The sequence below is a fragment of the Elgaria multicarinata genome, chromosome 1, assembly GCF_023053635.1.
Source record: "Elgaria multicarinata webbii isolate HBS135686 ecotype San Diego chromosome 1, rElgMul1.1.pri, whole genome shotgun sequence".
NCBI lineage: Eukaryota > Metazoa > Chordata > Lepidosauria > Squamata > Anguidae > Elgaria > Elgaria multicarinata.
Genome location: NC_086171.1, coordinates 33,200,043 through 33,215,807, shown reverse-complemented (window position 1 = coordinate 33,215,807; position 15,765 = coordinate 33,200,043). Strand labels below are relative to the sequence as shown.

The 15,765-nt window shown below is 43.5% G+C and overlaps 1 protein-coding gene across 1 annotated transcript in view; it reads right to left on the bottom strand.

Moving 5' to 3' along the window:
• ADARB2 (adenosine deaminase RNA specific B2 (inactive)) overlaps positions 1-15,765 on the bottom strand; it is a 484,223-nt gene that overhangs the window by 56,135 nt on the left and 412,323 nt on the right. The window contains exon 7 of the mRNA XM_063125777.1: positions 2,412-2,563. Coding sequence (XP_062981847.1) covers positions 2,412-2,563 — 152 coding nt within the window. The remainder of the gene's footprint in view (positions 1-2,411; positions 2,564-15,765) is intronic.

Below are 15,765 nucleotides of genomic sequence, written 5' to 3'. Positions count from 1 at the left end.
TTTAAAACTTGTTCATAATTACCATTGGGACCACACTGGCTGGGAATTACGGCTGTGTGGGTGTGTGCCAGGTTGGGAAACATTGAAATAAAATTTGCTCCTGTTACAAGGCAAACTTGGTCACATCATTTGTCCTCCCCCCCCAATAACATCATCAAAGATACAGGAGCTCTATCTACTTTCACATCTGGACACAACTCACTGGATAGATTTAAAATGTGCTATTGAAACAATGAGTGCCAGTGTAGTGTACTGGCTAAAGTGTTGGACTGGGAGTTGGGAGATCTGGGTTCTAGTCCCCACTCAGCCATAGAAACCCACTGGGTGACTTTGGGCCAGTCACAGACTCTCAGCCCAACCCACCTCACAGGGTTGTTGTTGTGAGGATAAAGTGGAGAGGAAGAGGGTTATGTACACACCGCCTTGGGTTCCTTGGAGGAAAAAAGGCAGGATATAAATGCAATAATAAAATAATAAATAAATAAATATTATTAGTATCCTAATTGTTTCAGTAATATTTTTGAATCACTATCCCACAAAAAGAAGGAATTGTTTTCAGCTGACAAGGCAGAGGTGTCTGTTATCTTGGCCATGTATAATTTAAAGGCCAAATGAAGCTAAAGCATTTTCTTTCATAAGAGGCAAATGATGACATTATAGAGCCCATTTATACAGTAATAATAATAATAATAATAATAATAATAATAATAATAATAATAATAATTTATTTCTTACCCGCCTCTCCCTTTGGATCGAGGCGGGGAACAACATCAACAATAAAACAAGGAAAATGGTTTTCCAAAAGAAAGAATAGAAACATAAGTTTTAAACTCCTGTAACAAGCTTTGCAGGGTAAGGCTGGTCTGGGGTGTTCCATCAGTTAGAAAGCAGCTTCAGCCAAAAGGGGAATTTGGGTTCAGCTCGGGGAAAGGGCCTTTTCACAGTCCGACCCGAACCATACCCCAGAACTCCACAACTCTGCCTCCATCTAAAAGAGACCCTGGCTAACTGGGTCAGTCTTCTCCAGTGAGCACTAAAAGCAGACATGGAATGCTCCAAATTGCTTCCCAGTTTATCTCCTAAAACCTAATAGACCATTGTATATACCTAATAACGTTTACAAAAGATGTAAATAGTCTAAATTTAAATCAGTTCAGAAACTGCAATTGGGCCAAGATGTGGCCACCAATTCCTGCATATAACTCTTTATCTTATCCCAGCTGCACTGTTTAGTTATTTACTTTTTGCCTCAATTTAAAGTGTCTTTAAAGTTTTTAATGGTGTAGGACCAGGTTGCTGTCAAAATTGCCTTCTCCCCTGTGCCTGTGCCTGAGGGACAGGCACTGTGCAGTAGAGGCACCAAAACTCTGGGCTGCTCCCCTCTGGACCTCTGCTAAGCTCCTTCTTTGTATGCTTTTAGGCACTTATTTCAACATATTTAATATATAACAGCTGTGAACTGCAACAAAATTTTCCAGTGTGGAGTGCTCCTTCTCAGGATTTCAGCCAGCTCTACCCTTTTCCAGTATACCCCATTCCATCCTCCCTCCCTCTGGTATTCCACCCTCCAGCAGTTGGTCAGTATTCTGTAGCCACTGAGTATGCTCATATATCATTGGGCTGTCTTTGATTTCCTCCCATGAAAGGTTTTTGAATAAAGATGTTTGCAAACTTTGGGTTCCTCAAACCCTGCTAATAACTCGTTCTTGTGGGAGGATGGTGCAGTTTTGGCTATATAAAGATCCATACTTGGAAAACAAGTTTGCAATTAGTATATAGGATTTATTAACTTCCTTTCTTTTACCTGATATGTTGTTTTAGCAGTGATTTTAGTATTTTTAGTAATTATTTTATTTAACAATAATAACAGTAATGGTCATTACGATGATCTCACTTGTCCAGATGGGTAAGAAATCAGAATAGGTAAGAAAACACGAGTTCCTTCCTAAGAACAAATCCCTCATTCCTCTTAGCTCTGGTTGTTTCAGTACTAGCATGAACATTAATTAACATTCATAAGAGTTCCCCTTAACCCAGGATCTGAATCCTATTTTTAACCATGGTTTCAGATCTTAATCAAAAGAGGAAGCTTTGTTAAACTTCGCTGCGATTAATGCCAGTGCTGGTAAACTACGTAATTGTGGAGGAGGTGGCAGGGGACAATTTATTCCAGGGAGGAAAATGACTTCGAGGAGGAGGCATGTGTTTCTGAGGCAGCCTCCCAATTCCTTAAACACGATTAAGGGGGGGGGGGGGCAGTGTTACATCTACTCCAGCCCAATGAGAGAGGTTCATGTTGCATTACTTCCACAACAAGACATTACCTACTTGACAGGAAAGCAGCGAATGAAAATGTTAACAGAAGCCAAAAAAAATAAAGTGAAATAAAACTAGGGAAGACCCTTTCTTACAGTCCGTTGTGATTTCATAGGGGGAGTGGAGGCGCGCATCTCCGCAGGGCGAAGTGCTCACGTACAGATGGAACAGAATGTTCTCTTTTAGCCTGTAGCCTCCCTCTTTTAACCGCACGAAGATTGATCGCTCACCATCTTCTCGGCGTTTGCTAGGATCACAAAGAAAGGTTGCAGGTCATTTGTTACATTCCAAATCAGAACTAATTCCATTTTCTCTATGGGTTAGCTTATAGCCCTTTTTGTTACAGTTCTTCGATGTACCTAGTATGGTTTTTCTCCATGTGATGTTTGTATATTTTCTCCACAGTGTTCTAGTGAGTTTAAGGCTCCAGCCATCAAATTGATTATACAACAAATGAAGAAAAGGGTTAGAATCAAAATATATTATTAAAATAGGTTCATTATTTATTAGCACAAACGATAATGATGGCACTGTTATGCCCACACAAAGGCTACAATCCTGTGAAACCTGGGACTTACTTAAACCAACGGGACTTACTTCTGAGTAGATGTGTATAAGATTGCATGGTAAAAGCTCAAATAAAGAGCTGGATGTGTTTCAACAGTCTTCAGGGGCAGCTTTTAGCATTCCACACACCAGAAGACTGTTTGCAAGCCATTTCACTTTTAGTAGATATAGAAACATATAACAGTCATATATTTTGTAGATAAAAAGGAGCAGTAAGAGTATTGCTGGAAAAAAAAGTTCAAGCCATTGATTGGAAATGGTGGACTCTGGATATAACTGATAAATTTTCCTTTCTGTTTGAGACTGTTCAGACAACATGCTAAGCCATGGTTAGGCCACTAACCCTTTTGTGGCAAATGGTGAGTGAGCGTGTTTAAACTGTGGTTATATAGCCGCCATGGTTAGGAACAGTTCACATGACACACTAAGTGATGGTTCACACGACACGCGAAGTCATAATCAGCTCAAAATGCTAAACCCCCATGGCTTAGCATGTCATCTGAACAGGGGCAATATCTTCATGGAGTAATACTATCTACAGGAGAACTGTTAAACAGTATTTTTTGAATGAAAAGGTAACTATGGCTGCATTTGGATGTCAAAATAAGCTATGGTATATCATGATGGGCTTGCATGCTTCCATTCCCCTCTCCTCCTCCAGGTTGCGTGGCTGTGGGTAGGAGAATGGAAGCCTTCACTTCCATTTTTGATTAACTGCAGCTTGCTGGGTCATTTAAACCCAAGCAGGCTAAACTATGGTGTGTTGAAACATAGGGCGTGTCTACACCATGCCTTATCCCAGGGATCATCCTGGGTCACCCCTGTGAGTCCACATGACGCACAGGGGATCCTGGGGGCGGGGAGGGATGATCCCTCCATTTCCCTGGGATAACTGGGACGGCTTTTAGCCCGATTTTTCCCACGGCCTCGGGATTGTCCAGAGACCGTGGGAGGTGTGGGCGGCCACCCCGTTTTTGTCCTGGATCCTTGTTAGTAAATGTGAAGAGGCAGGAACCGGGCATGGGACATGGAAATCTTCAGGTGCTCCGTGCCCATCGGGGATGGGGTGGGGGGAGCAGTGTTTTTTTTAATGGAGGGCACGACATCCCTCATTCCTCCCGGGATGTCGTGCGTGCGTCTGTCCAAAGGGGAGGATCTCGCGAGCACAATATTGCGAGATCCTCCTCCCTCCCTCCCGGAATGCCGGGAGGTGTAGACATGCCCATAGAAGCAAACCGTAATTAAAACCACATTTTATCGGTTTGGATGACACAATAAACCATGGTTAATCAAAAGCAGAAGTCAAAGGTTCAAATCTCCTCGCAGCCATGATGGAAAGAGGAGTACGGAGTACATGAAGCTTGGGGTAGACTAGGCTTATCCCTGTCACAATAAATCATAGTTTATCAAAACATTCAAATGCAGCTTATATATTTTCTTAAATTAGGGTCACAGATCGAGCCTGGAGGAACAATATTAAGCCTGCTCTGAAAGCTAATGCAAATGGACAAGCAGATTTAATGTTTAAAGCTGCTGATGAAGACAATGATGCAACTTGTCTAGCTTTTTGGTCTTCACCATTTGATCTTTATTTTTTTAGATAATTTATTTTTATTCTTTCTTTTACGGAGTAGATTATTTTTGGCTCGATAATAAGTTTTGTGACTTTGCGTCCATCAAACCAATTATCTTAGAATCAATTCACTGATTTAAGTGGGATTAGAGCAAAGTAAATGGTTGGAAAATTGGTTCCCAACAAGCGGATCGTAAACACATTTACTTTAAACAAACCATGTTGATTTCTATGGAATGTCCACAAAATGGCTTACAGCTTGCACGGTGTCGAGAGCTTCAACCATTTCTGAGCCATCAATCCAATTTCAGTAGATATCTTCGTGAATAAATATTATGAATGTTGAAGTTGGACAATTTATTCACTGCCATGAAGGGAATCCTACATAACCAGACTGGAATGCTGCAGCTTATTTGCATGTTGGGATGGATTCTCACTATCCTATTTGTCACATATTAACACCTTTTGTGAATCATTCTGTGTTTGGAGCTTGGCCAACTCAAGTTCATCCGTTCTCAAAAGTTTTTGATTTGTCTGAGAAATCATGAGAACATAAGAAGAGCCCTGCTGGATCAGACTAAGGCACCATCTAGTCCAGCACTCTGTTCACACAGAGGCCAACCAGCTGTCGACCAGCAACATGTTCCCCAGCAACTGGTGTACATAAGCTTACTGCCTGTGATACTGGCGGTAGCACATAGACATCAAGACTAGTAGCCATGGATAGCCTTCTCCTCCAGGAATTTATCCAACCCTTTTTAAAAGCCATCCAGGCTGGTGGCCATCACTACATCTTTTGGTAATCAGTTGTGTATTGGCTTCCCCACAAGCCACAGAACTGTAGACCAACAAAGTACAGAAATGTCGAAGCAATGAGGACAAGGTGGGTGAATGTGAAAATAATACACGTGCACCCTGAGACTGTTAAGACCTGCCTGTGCACTCATGACTTGGCCCTGGGTTTCTACCTAGAGTCAACGGCTTGATATACATTAGTGCTTTTTATTGGTACTGAAATGCACTGATAACTGTTGGGCCACATTAAGGATTCCATATGCTGCTTTTTCTAGCATTTCCCCCTGCTTTTTTATTCTAGGGGCTGTCTTCATGGTGCCGAGTTGGTACCACTCTGCCACCAAAACCCGCGGTATCACTGGTGTGGGATGGTGTTGAATAAAGTGCAGGCTTTCCGGCAGCCATCAGGCTTGCCCGGCTTGCCCCTCCCCCCTGTGGCTTCTAGCAACAATTGGGAGGCCGCCTTCTGCCCAGGAACGCCCCCAGAGCAACACCAGAGAGAGGACAGGCTGACCTTGCTCCGGCAGGAAAAGTCGGGGTAAGTCCCTGACTTTTCGGCTCCTGATCTTCAGCTCTTTGACCCAGGGTGGCTCTGAATTTGTGGCTGTGTCATATAACCGACATAGCGTGGATTTGGAGCCACCCCGGGGCTTCCAGAGCACATAGACAGCCCCCTGGATTATTCAAAAAATACCACAACAGATGTCATTGTGTGTGCTACGAGGTATAAATGTGCAAGAGGGATACAGCACGACCATGATGGGATCATGCTGATATGATGCAAGGTATTGATCTGGCCAAAAACTGCAGATAGATATTGGTTATGTGCATCCCAGTTCTTTGAGCAGTGAGAGGATTCAGAGATGCCAGTGGTATCTTGTGTTTGGTTTCTTCTGGAGAGTTATGCATTTTGTTTTCACAGCTTAATGCCCCTAAATTCATTGCTCCCCCATCAGATTATCTGGGGAGCAGCCAGCACCTTCAGATCCTTGCAGAAAGCAACTCGGTTCTCTCTGACTTTGTCAATAAAGCCAAATTTATTGCCTCTGCTGAAAAACTGCTAGGGAAATATCCAATTGGATACTACTAGCACTACTACTATAGGCATGCACACAGGGTGTGCTAGGTGTGCCGTGGCACACCCTAATTTCCCAGAGCAGCCTCTGCTTTCCCGTGCCCCCCACTGCTCAGAGCGATTGCCTCCTCCTCAGCACTATTGCCAGCTACCTGGTGCTATTGCCAGCTTCTCTGTGCCATCGGCAGCTTCCTGGCGCAACCAGCTGCTGTTGGGGGAAGCAGGCAGCTTCAAGGCACCTGTGGAACTCGCAGGGACTCCTCCAAGGCCAATGGAGTATTCCTGATTGCGGCAGCAGATCACGCCAGAAAGCTGGCGATAGCGCCAAGGAGATGATCGCACTGAGGAGTGGGCAATGGCGGGGGCCAGTACACGAATGCCCTCTGTTCCTGCCCCCAGGTAAGTACAGCCTTCCCAGGCACTGCATGCTGGGAGTTCTAGGCTGTACGGGGGCCTAGGGCTGTGCAAGGAAATGGCAGATCCGTCATAAAATGGCGGATCCATCATAAAATGGCCTCTGTGATTTGGATTTCTTAATTTAAGGCCTGAGGCTTGCACAGCCCTAGTTACTAGGAACCTTGAGAAATCATTCTGTTCAAATGAAAACAGAAACCTCCCTGTTCAGTTATTCATTTCTAACCATATCAAGGAGAGTAGGGGAGCAGTTCCTGAGCCTGAGGCCTACTCCAAATCTCACCTCAGCTACAATCCCAGCGGCCAAGTAACAAAGGAATGGGCCCTCAGTGATGCCTGTACTGTTCACTTCAGTGTGTTACTGAGCTTGCTTAGATTGTGTGTTTGCCTCAGGTCAGTGCTGACTTGAAATCGATTCAGCCAGCAGTTTACCTACGGTATCCTCTGTTCTGTAAATATCTGGGAATTGGTGCTGGTGCCAGAAGGTGTTGTCTTTCCGTGGCTTTGAAGCTGGACGACATCGAAGAACAAAAAATGGAACTCCACAGAAAAGCATGTTAAGCAGCTTTGCCTCACCCGGTGCCCTCCACATGCGTTGGACTAGAAGTCCTAGCATTCCTCAGCCAGCACGGATGGCACCAGATTGGGGGAGGCTGTTGTAGAGAAACCGTAGGGTAACTCTTTCTCCTCAGCTATCCTTTCAGCTGCACGTGGGCTGATGATAGGGTAGGTGTGCATACGACCTCTTCTGTGCCTTGAGGGAATGCGTGGTGTCATGTGGACTAGCCCCGCTCTGCATCAGAATGCATGCTGCTTCAAAATTCCTCCGATATCTGCACGGAAGGAGCTTTATGCATGCCGTTCTAGGCGTATGGAACGTCTTCTGACCCTGGCTCCACATGTGGACATTAGGGGAGGGTGGAAACGTTGTGTGTCAGGCTAGTCCACATGGCTCCTCAACCCTCCTTTGCTGCCTGTGCCAACTTTCCTGGCAAGACTATATTTAAGTTACCGGGAGCAGAGAACCAGAAAGAGAGCCCTTGTTAAAACATTGCCACTGTCTTCCAGTCTGCTTCCAGGCACAATTCAAAGAGCTGGCTATGGCCTATAAAGCCCTATACTGCTTGCATCCAGATTATCTGAAAGACTGTACTCTCCCTTACGAGCCTGCCAGATCTTCAGAGGAATCCCTTCTCTAGGTCCCACCACCATCACAGGCACGCCTGGTGGGAATGCGGGAGAAGGCCTTCTCGGTGGTTGCCCCGGGGCTCTGGAACTCCCTTTCTAGGGAAGCTAGACTGGCTCCCTCCCTGGTGTGATTCCAGAGAAAGGCTAAAATTTTTCTGTTCTGTCTGGCCTTTGGGGTGTAGTCTGGACCTCTGTTTACGCATTGTTTATATATTGGATTTTTTTTTTAAAAAAAGTATTTTAAATGTTTTAATATTGTAGCATGTTTACTTTTTTTTAATTTTTTTGTATATCTCTTATCTGTTTTAACTGTACATGTTTAAATTTGTAAAGCCCCCTTGAGTCCCGGTATTGGGGAAAAAGGCAGGATATTAATAAATATAATAATAATTTCTGCCATGTCTTCTAAAATGCACACTCCTGCACAGATTTGTGTAACTACACTGCTCCATTATGCTAAGAACTCATCTATATATTTCTCATCCTGATTTTTTTCAGATGGCAAAGCGTAAGAACGTAAGAAATGAGTCTGCTCAAGCCATCTAGTCCAGGATTCTGTGTCCAACCTGGGTTTCGTAGGGAAGTCTTTTTGATATTGCCAGGACCTTTGAATGATGTTTTCAAAGAGCGTCATCAGATGAGTGTTTGATAGCACTTTCATTGCTGGCCTCTCATGGATGTTCGCAGGTACTTGATGCCACCATCCACCTCCTGCGGGCCTCCCGCACCTTTTCTCGGTTTTAGAGTCACAAAATAAATCTCTTTTTAATCCGACTCCTCTGAGATTGCGCTATAAAATGCCCACTAGAGGGTGCTGTCCCATTGAAATGTACAGGCCACATGGTCGCTGGTCTTTTCTCTGTGAAAAGTGTTCGTTTCAAACGAGGAAGAGAACCAGAAAGAGAGCCCGTGTTAAGGAGATTTGATTTCTCTCCCATCCAATGATCCTAAAAGACACTTCTTTAAAGCCTCTTTGATCTGGGTTGATCCAATGTGGTGAGGGGGTGGGCAGTGGCATTGCCATGGTAGATTTTATTCCTAATTAAAATACATTTATTTCAATATGGACCCCTGCAGCTGGTCCAGAATGTTGCAGCCAGACTGTTGACTGGGGCTCGTTACAGGGAGCACGTGACTACCTTGTTTCAACAGCTTCATTGGCTACTGGTCTGTTTCCAGTCAGAATTCAAAGTACTGGAGGACCTATAAACATCTATAGGGCTTGAGACCAGGCTACCTGAAAGACTGCCTTCTCCCATACAAGCTTGCCCAGTTCCTAAGATCTTTGGGAGAGGTCTTTCTTTCAAAACAGAGGTGCATCTGATGGCAACATGAAATAGGGCCTTTTTGGTGGCTGCTCCCTGACTGTGGAACTCTCTGCCGAGGGAGGCTAGGTTCTCTCTCATTCTCCTGTCCTTCCACCAGCGGCCAAAGACTGCTTTATTAAAATGGGCCTTTGGAGTGTAGGCTGGTCTGTTGAGCTGGATGCTGTTTTTACTGTTATTGTTGTGTTTTTTATTGTGTTTTAACGTATTTGCTGATCCTTGTTTTTATCAGGTTGTATTAGTGATTGTAAGCCACCTTGAGTGCCATTTTTGGTAGAAGGGTGACGTACAAATCAAATCAATAAACAAACATCTGAATTGAGCTTACATGCATACAAGTGTAAGTGTGCAAGGACCTCATTGTGCCATTGCTGGGTAGAAGATTACACCATTATTCCAGACTATGATCTGACTTTTATATTGTTAGTTTTACTCTACCCTGTGCATTCTCTTCCCCTTCTTATTGTTTTATTGTGATTTTATTAGAATGTAAGCCTATGCGGCAGGGTTTTGCTATTTTATTGTTTTACTCTGTACAGCACCATGTACACTGATGGTGCTATAATAATAATAATAATAATAATAATAATAATAATAATAATAATAATATGTAGCAGCACTGAAGGGCACTGTAGGAAATTAAGATGGTGGCTCACTGCCTGGTGCTAATTTGAGAGTCCAGGGCAGTCAACAGTAGTGTCTGCCCTGGATTCTCCAATTGCATTAATGTCCTACTTGTGGCTTCCCACAGGCAGCTAATTGGCCAGTGTGGGAACACAACACTGGACTATGTCGGCCTTTGGACTGAATCAGCATGGCTCTTACATTCTTAATTGGGCCCCAGCACTGCCTGAGGATGCCGTGTGCTAGTACTGGACCTGTCTGAAATGGGCTTCAGTGTACTCCCAGTCTGTCAAGTACAAATGCACAAAAATATATTCTTACACAGAGAAAAGCACATGTGGGAGAATATAATTAGGGTCACATATGGTAGTTTTTCCTCAGGAAATCCTTCTAAGGGCTTCTCCACATTTAGCAAAAATCCTGCAGCCTTACTGGGGCTTTGTCTCCTGGAGTCTTTGTGGGTTTAAGGATCAGAACGCGCTTCCTCCCTTGATTTTGCTAGTTCCTTCCTGTATACTTCAATTTTACTGCCAGCAGACGGCGATGCCTTAAAGCATGTTTTCCATTTCTTAGTGCATTTTTGGGTTTTTTATAAAATGGCAGATTACCACTTGAAAATGGTGGGAGAGGCATTGGATGTTGACGACATCATGAAAATGACCCACAAACTTCCGTGAGTGACCAATCACAAGCATGCAATAAATCGTGTGTGTGGAAAAGCTCTAAATCACTTTATACATTCTGTTCTCTCTCTCGTTTTTGGACAAACTGTTTATGCATGAGTGGCAGGCAGATATATTATTTATTTTTCTGGGCACATATGCTTGGTACAATGCCTGATAATGGTATTGGCTGCCTAATGCTTGCAGAAGGGAGACTCGTTCTGGCTTTTACAAGTTACAGTGCATATCTATTTTCCAGAACAAGTATATACAATCATGTCTGAACATGAGAAGCAGATATCAGCTTTAATGGTCTGATTAGCAGGAATGTGGCCTGTTGGTGTGGAAGTTGCTCACGCTGATGGATCAGTGTTTTTTTTTCTTCCAGCGTGGTTGTTATTCCTGCTAACTCCAAATGCAACTAAAATATATTTTCTCTTCCACAAGCGTAATCAACAATGCTTAGCAACTCCTTGTGTTTTCTTTCTACTAGCTTGTCTTCCTGCTGGAGTGCTACCTCCTCCTCCGGCACAGCCTGCATGCTGTTAAAACTGTTTGGCTGTCACTCTTTCATGGTTTGCTTGTTTTGTCAGTTTCGGATGCTGTGATGCGTTTTCTGTCGAGTGAAATTTACAGGCACATTACCCTGCTTGACAGGAACACTGAGCCAGTAGGATCTCCTGAGGAGAGGGTGGGTGCCTGCGGCTCCCTCATTTCCCTACCACCTTCTGAGAAACCTCCCAGCTACTTTAACTGCATTGATCACCCCACCACAGACCTCTAGAACAATGGAATACCTGAAGATCAGGCCACTTGGGAGTTTAAAACAATCACACCCATTTTGAAATCATACAAAGCCAAAATCAGAACACTGCTATGGCCTGCTATTATGAAACCAAATAGCATTACTGCATTATTATATTGTTAAGTATTCTAAACTGCCTTGGGAGGATAATTGATCCTAAAAGGTGGTTTTAAAATCCATTACATGAAACAAAATAGAAAAGAAACATACAAATAAATAAAAATAACACTAGTGGTATTTAGAGACAGTTGCTAGGTGTGCATACAAAGGGCAGGGTGCTAGAAATAAGTTAGGGCCTCAGCTCTGTAGGAGAAATAATAATAATAATAATAATAATAATAATAATAATAATAATAATAATTATACAATATTTATATATCACTCAGTTATCTAACAGAAGAGTTTCCAGAGTGGTGAGCATAGGTATAAACCATAAAAGAAATAAAATTAAAAACATCTAAGGGTTCCTACTCTGAGGGAAGCTCAGAGGACAGCAACAAGGGAGAGAGCCTTCTCTGTGGTGGCCCCCCAATTATGGAATGATCTCCCTGATGAGGCTTGCCTGGCACCAACATTGTTATATTTTCGGTGCCAGGTCAAGACTTTTCTGTTCTCCCAGGCATTTAACAGCATATGTTGAGTTTTTAATTGATCTATCTTTGGCTGAGAGCTCAAAGTTGTTTTAAATGGATATTCTCTTTGTATATTGTCTGTTTTTATGTTTTTAAATTTTGTATATTGATTTTTTAATATTTAATGTTTTAATCTTTTGTAAACTGCCCAGAGAGCTTCGGCTATGGGGTGGTATAGAAATGGAATACTACTACTACTACCACTACTAATACAAATTTAAATTGTTCAATTTAAAAACAAAGGAACCAGAAAAACAGTGGCTAGTCAGTTGAAAACAGAGTTGTTTTCAGGAGGCGCTGGAAGCAGCCTAGTGTTGGTACCTGCCTGACCTCCAGGGGCAGAGAGTTCCACAGAGAAGGGGCCACCACACTGAAGGCTCTTCTCCTGATGGATTCCAATTGGTCCACGTGGAACCACCAGGAGCATGCCCTCCGACAACCTCAGTGATCAGGCTGGATGGTAAGGGAGAAGGCGCTGTCTCAAGTCATTTACTGGCCTGGGAAAAATGGAGCCGTCATGCAGAGCCCTTTTCCCCTATAGGTCTTTCTCTCCCGTAGCTGAAATCCGAGTCAAGCTGACTAGCCTTGCAACCTAATGTCAAGGCCCCAAGTATATCACTTAGTACTACCGCTGAACATAAGAAGAGCCATGCAGGATTAGACCAATAATCCATCTAGTCCTGCACTCCGTTCACTCAGTGGCCAACCAGCTGTCGACCAGAAAACCACAAGCAGGACATGGGTTCTGCAGGACCCTTCCCTCCATCTTTCCCATCAACTGGTGTAGTATATATAAGCTTGCTGCCTCTGGTACTGGAGGTGGCACATAGTCATCAGGACTAGTAGCCATTGATACCTGATTTATGTTGATGGGTAGAGCTGACCTAGCCAGTGGAGGTTGGTGGTTCCGATGTCAACAAGGTGGCGAATCCGCTCCGGGTTTCAGTCAGAACTCTAAAGGAGCTATCCCAGGTGCGGAGCAGTTTCAGCCACCAGCCTCAATTGGACCTAGTGTTCATCGCAATGATATCAGCAGCTGCCGATATCTTCTGCAGGCAGGTCTTATGAGCTTATGCTACCCATGGGAGTAGGGAAGCCCCCCATAAAGTAATGCCTCAATACACTCTGAGAGAGAGAGAGAGAGAGATCAGAAGAAAAGCCCTGCTGGTGCATTTTGCCAAGCATCCAGTTTCCATCAGTGGTCAGCTAGATAAATGCTTATGAGAAACCCACAACAGGGTATGAAGGCAACACTCCTTTCACTCTGGTTTTCCATCCACAGCACCTGGGAGTGGCCTCCATAAATCTGTCTACTTCCATTTTAAAGCCATCTACTACAACTTCGTGGCAGTGAGTTCCATATATTAATTGGGCATTGTGTGAAGAAGGGCTATTTTTGGGTTATCCTGAGTCTACTGCCAATCCAATTCATTGAAGAGGAAGAAGAAAGAAAGAAAGAAAGAGTGGGCATTTGGAGCGGGGGAGAGGAGCAAGCAAATGTAATTGTGCTATTCTTTCCCAGAGAGCAGAAAAAGTATGTTTAACCTCACTTTGAACCCTCTCCTGGCTTTTTTTCCACTGAACCCGAGGGGGTCTCAATCAACATCATGTGCGAACAAGGGATACCAAAAAGGTCATCAATGTATTACTGCATTGAAAAAAAAAGACTTTGCAAGACTTTTAACTGTATTTCAGAGGGCATTAGACAATGTGTGTGTGTGTTTTGTATGGGTCAGCAGTGCAGCTCCTGGCTAAATAGAGAAAAGTCATCTGTAGGAGTTGTTGCGAGCAGAGTTCTGTGCTTCTTGGAGAATTCCCTTCACAAAAGAATGCAGCATTGATCCAAATAACATAATAACATAACTGAGTGTGCTATGGAGATGGATCAATAGAGAGCTTAAGAAACAGTGATTGCACTTCTATCCCTAGAGGCACGGATGCCATTCTTAACACAAAGCAAGCACAAGGATTGCTAAGTGGAGAAAACATAATAATTTAATGTAAACCCAAAATGGGGGCGGGAGGGGGGAAAGCACAGGCGATAAAAAATAGCGTATCAGTTATGGCTGATTCCTTGTGGTTTCTCATTTCTTCTCTCGTCCTTTTAAGTTATGCTCATCTGCTCTATTACTGCCATATTGCGTTCTGTCAACGAGCAGGTGTAACAGGAGTGCACCTGACTTTGAGATGCCTCATCCAAACAGGTAAGACCGGCACTGGCTCTACAGTCTTTTCGGTACCAGGGAAAGACATTTTTATTTGCCCAGGGAGCTTCAAGGGTTCTGACTTCACAGTCTGCCTTTCAGTTTTGCTGTTTCTCAGTTTGTTGGTCTGTTTCGAAGGGATTTGTAAAAAAAAGGAAAAAAAGTCTTGCATTTTGTCTGAACTATTTTATTGATGACATTTGTACGCCAGTTTAGAATCCAATTGGACGAAGGGAAGTTTAGCATTTAAAACATAATAATTAGAGAGCGATCCTATGATCCCTGGGTGAACGTAAGAACATGTTCACCCAAAGAACATACGAAAACAAGAAAAGTCATATTATGTCAGACCATGATCCATCTCGTCCAGCACTCTGTTGTCACAGTGGCCAACCAGCTGCCCACAAGAAACCCACAAGCGGGATATGAGGGCAACAGCACCCCCTCCCCATGATCCTAGCCACTGGTATATCTGGGCATACTGTCTCTGATACTGGAGGTATCATATAGCCATCAGGACTAGTAGCCATTGATAGCCTTCTCCCCCAGGAATTTGCCCAATCCCCTTTTCAAGCCATCCAAATTAGTAGCCATCACGACATCTTGTGGTTGTGAATTTCATAGTTTAACTGTGTGCTGTGGAGGGAGTATTACTGTATACTGCTTAGATTCCAGGGCTGCTGTCTGCTTCATGCACTAGCGGGCAGCTCTTTTATGACCCAAAGAATGTATTAATGACCAACAAAATACAAGAGAGCATGTTCATCGTAAATAACCTTCCCCGCTATGACTCAGCAGCAGTGAAGGAAGAAAATGCCTATAATAAGAAGATGGCCACTCTTTCGTTCTCTTTCACTCCTCTTATCTGGTTTGTGCTTCAAGTGTTCATCGCAAACAACCAAGAGGTTTCATAAAACACAGTTTTATGATTAAAATTTAATAGCTACCGAAGGAAGATAGACTGGTATGAATGAAATGACTCCGGGCTAAATCTGACTCCCTTTGTACAGTTATTTGGGCCGTACTCTTCAAGCAAGCTCGTAAATGGCGAGTTAGAAAAACAACTACATTGGAACCGTCATTATTCCAAACTGGGTTAAAACAGATTTCTGGTTATTGGAACGCAATGGATTGCTAGCATGAACTCAATGTTTTGATGTATCTCTCTACTAGGCCTGTACAACTTGGGACCCATCAAACTGAATGGAGCCCACCTTCAGCCCAGTAGAACAGCCCTCATTGGGGGCTTGATGAAACTCTGTTTTTATTGCTTTCCTGGGAGGTGCAGGGGCACTAGGCAACATAAGGGATTGCCTAGCGCCCCTGCTCCGGACTGTTTTGAGGTTAAACTATGGAACTCTCTACCCTTAAATGTAGTGATGGTCACCAGCTTTGACAGCTTTAAAAGTGATTTGATAAATTCATGGAGGATAAAGCTTTTGATGGCTACTAGTTATGATGGTTATATATTACCTCCAGCATCAGAGGCAGTATGCCTTTGAACTTTTCTACATGAGGCTGCTAATCAGCTGTTAATCCACTGTATTTATGTTCGGTCTCGTCGCAGACTTGAGATCCAAGCGCT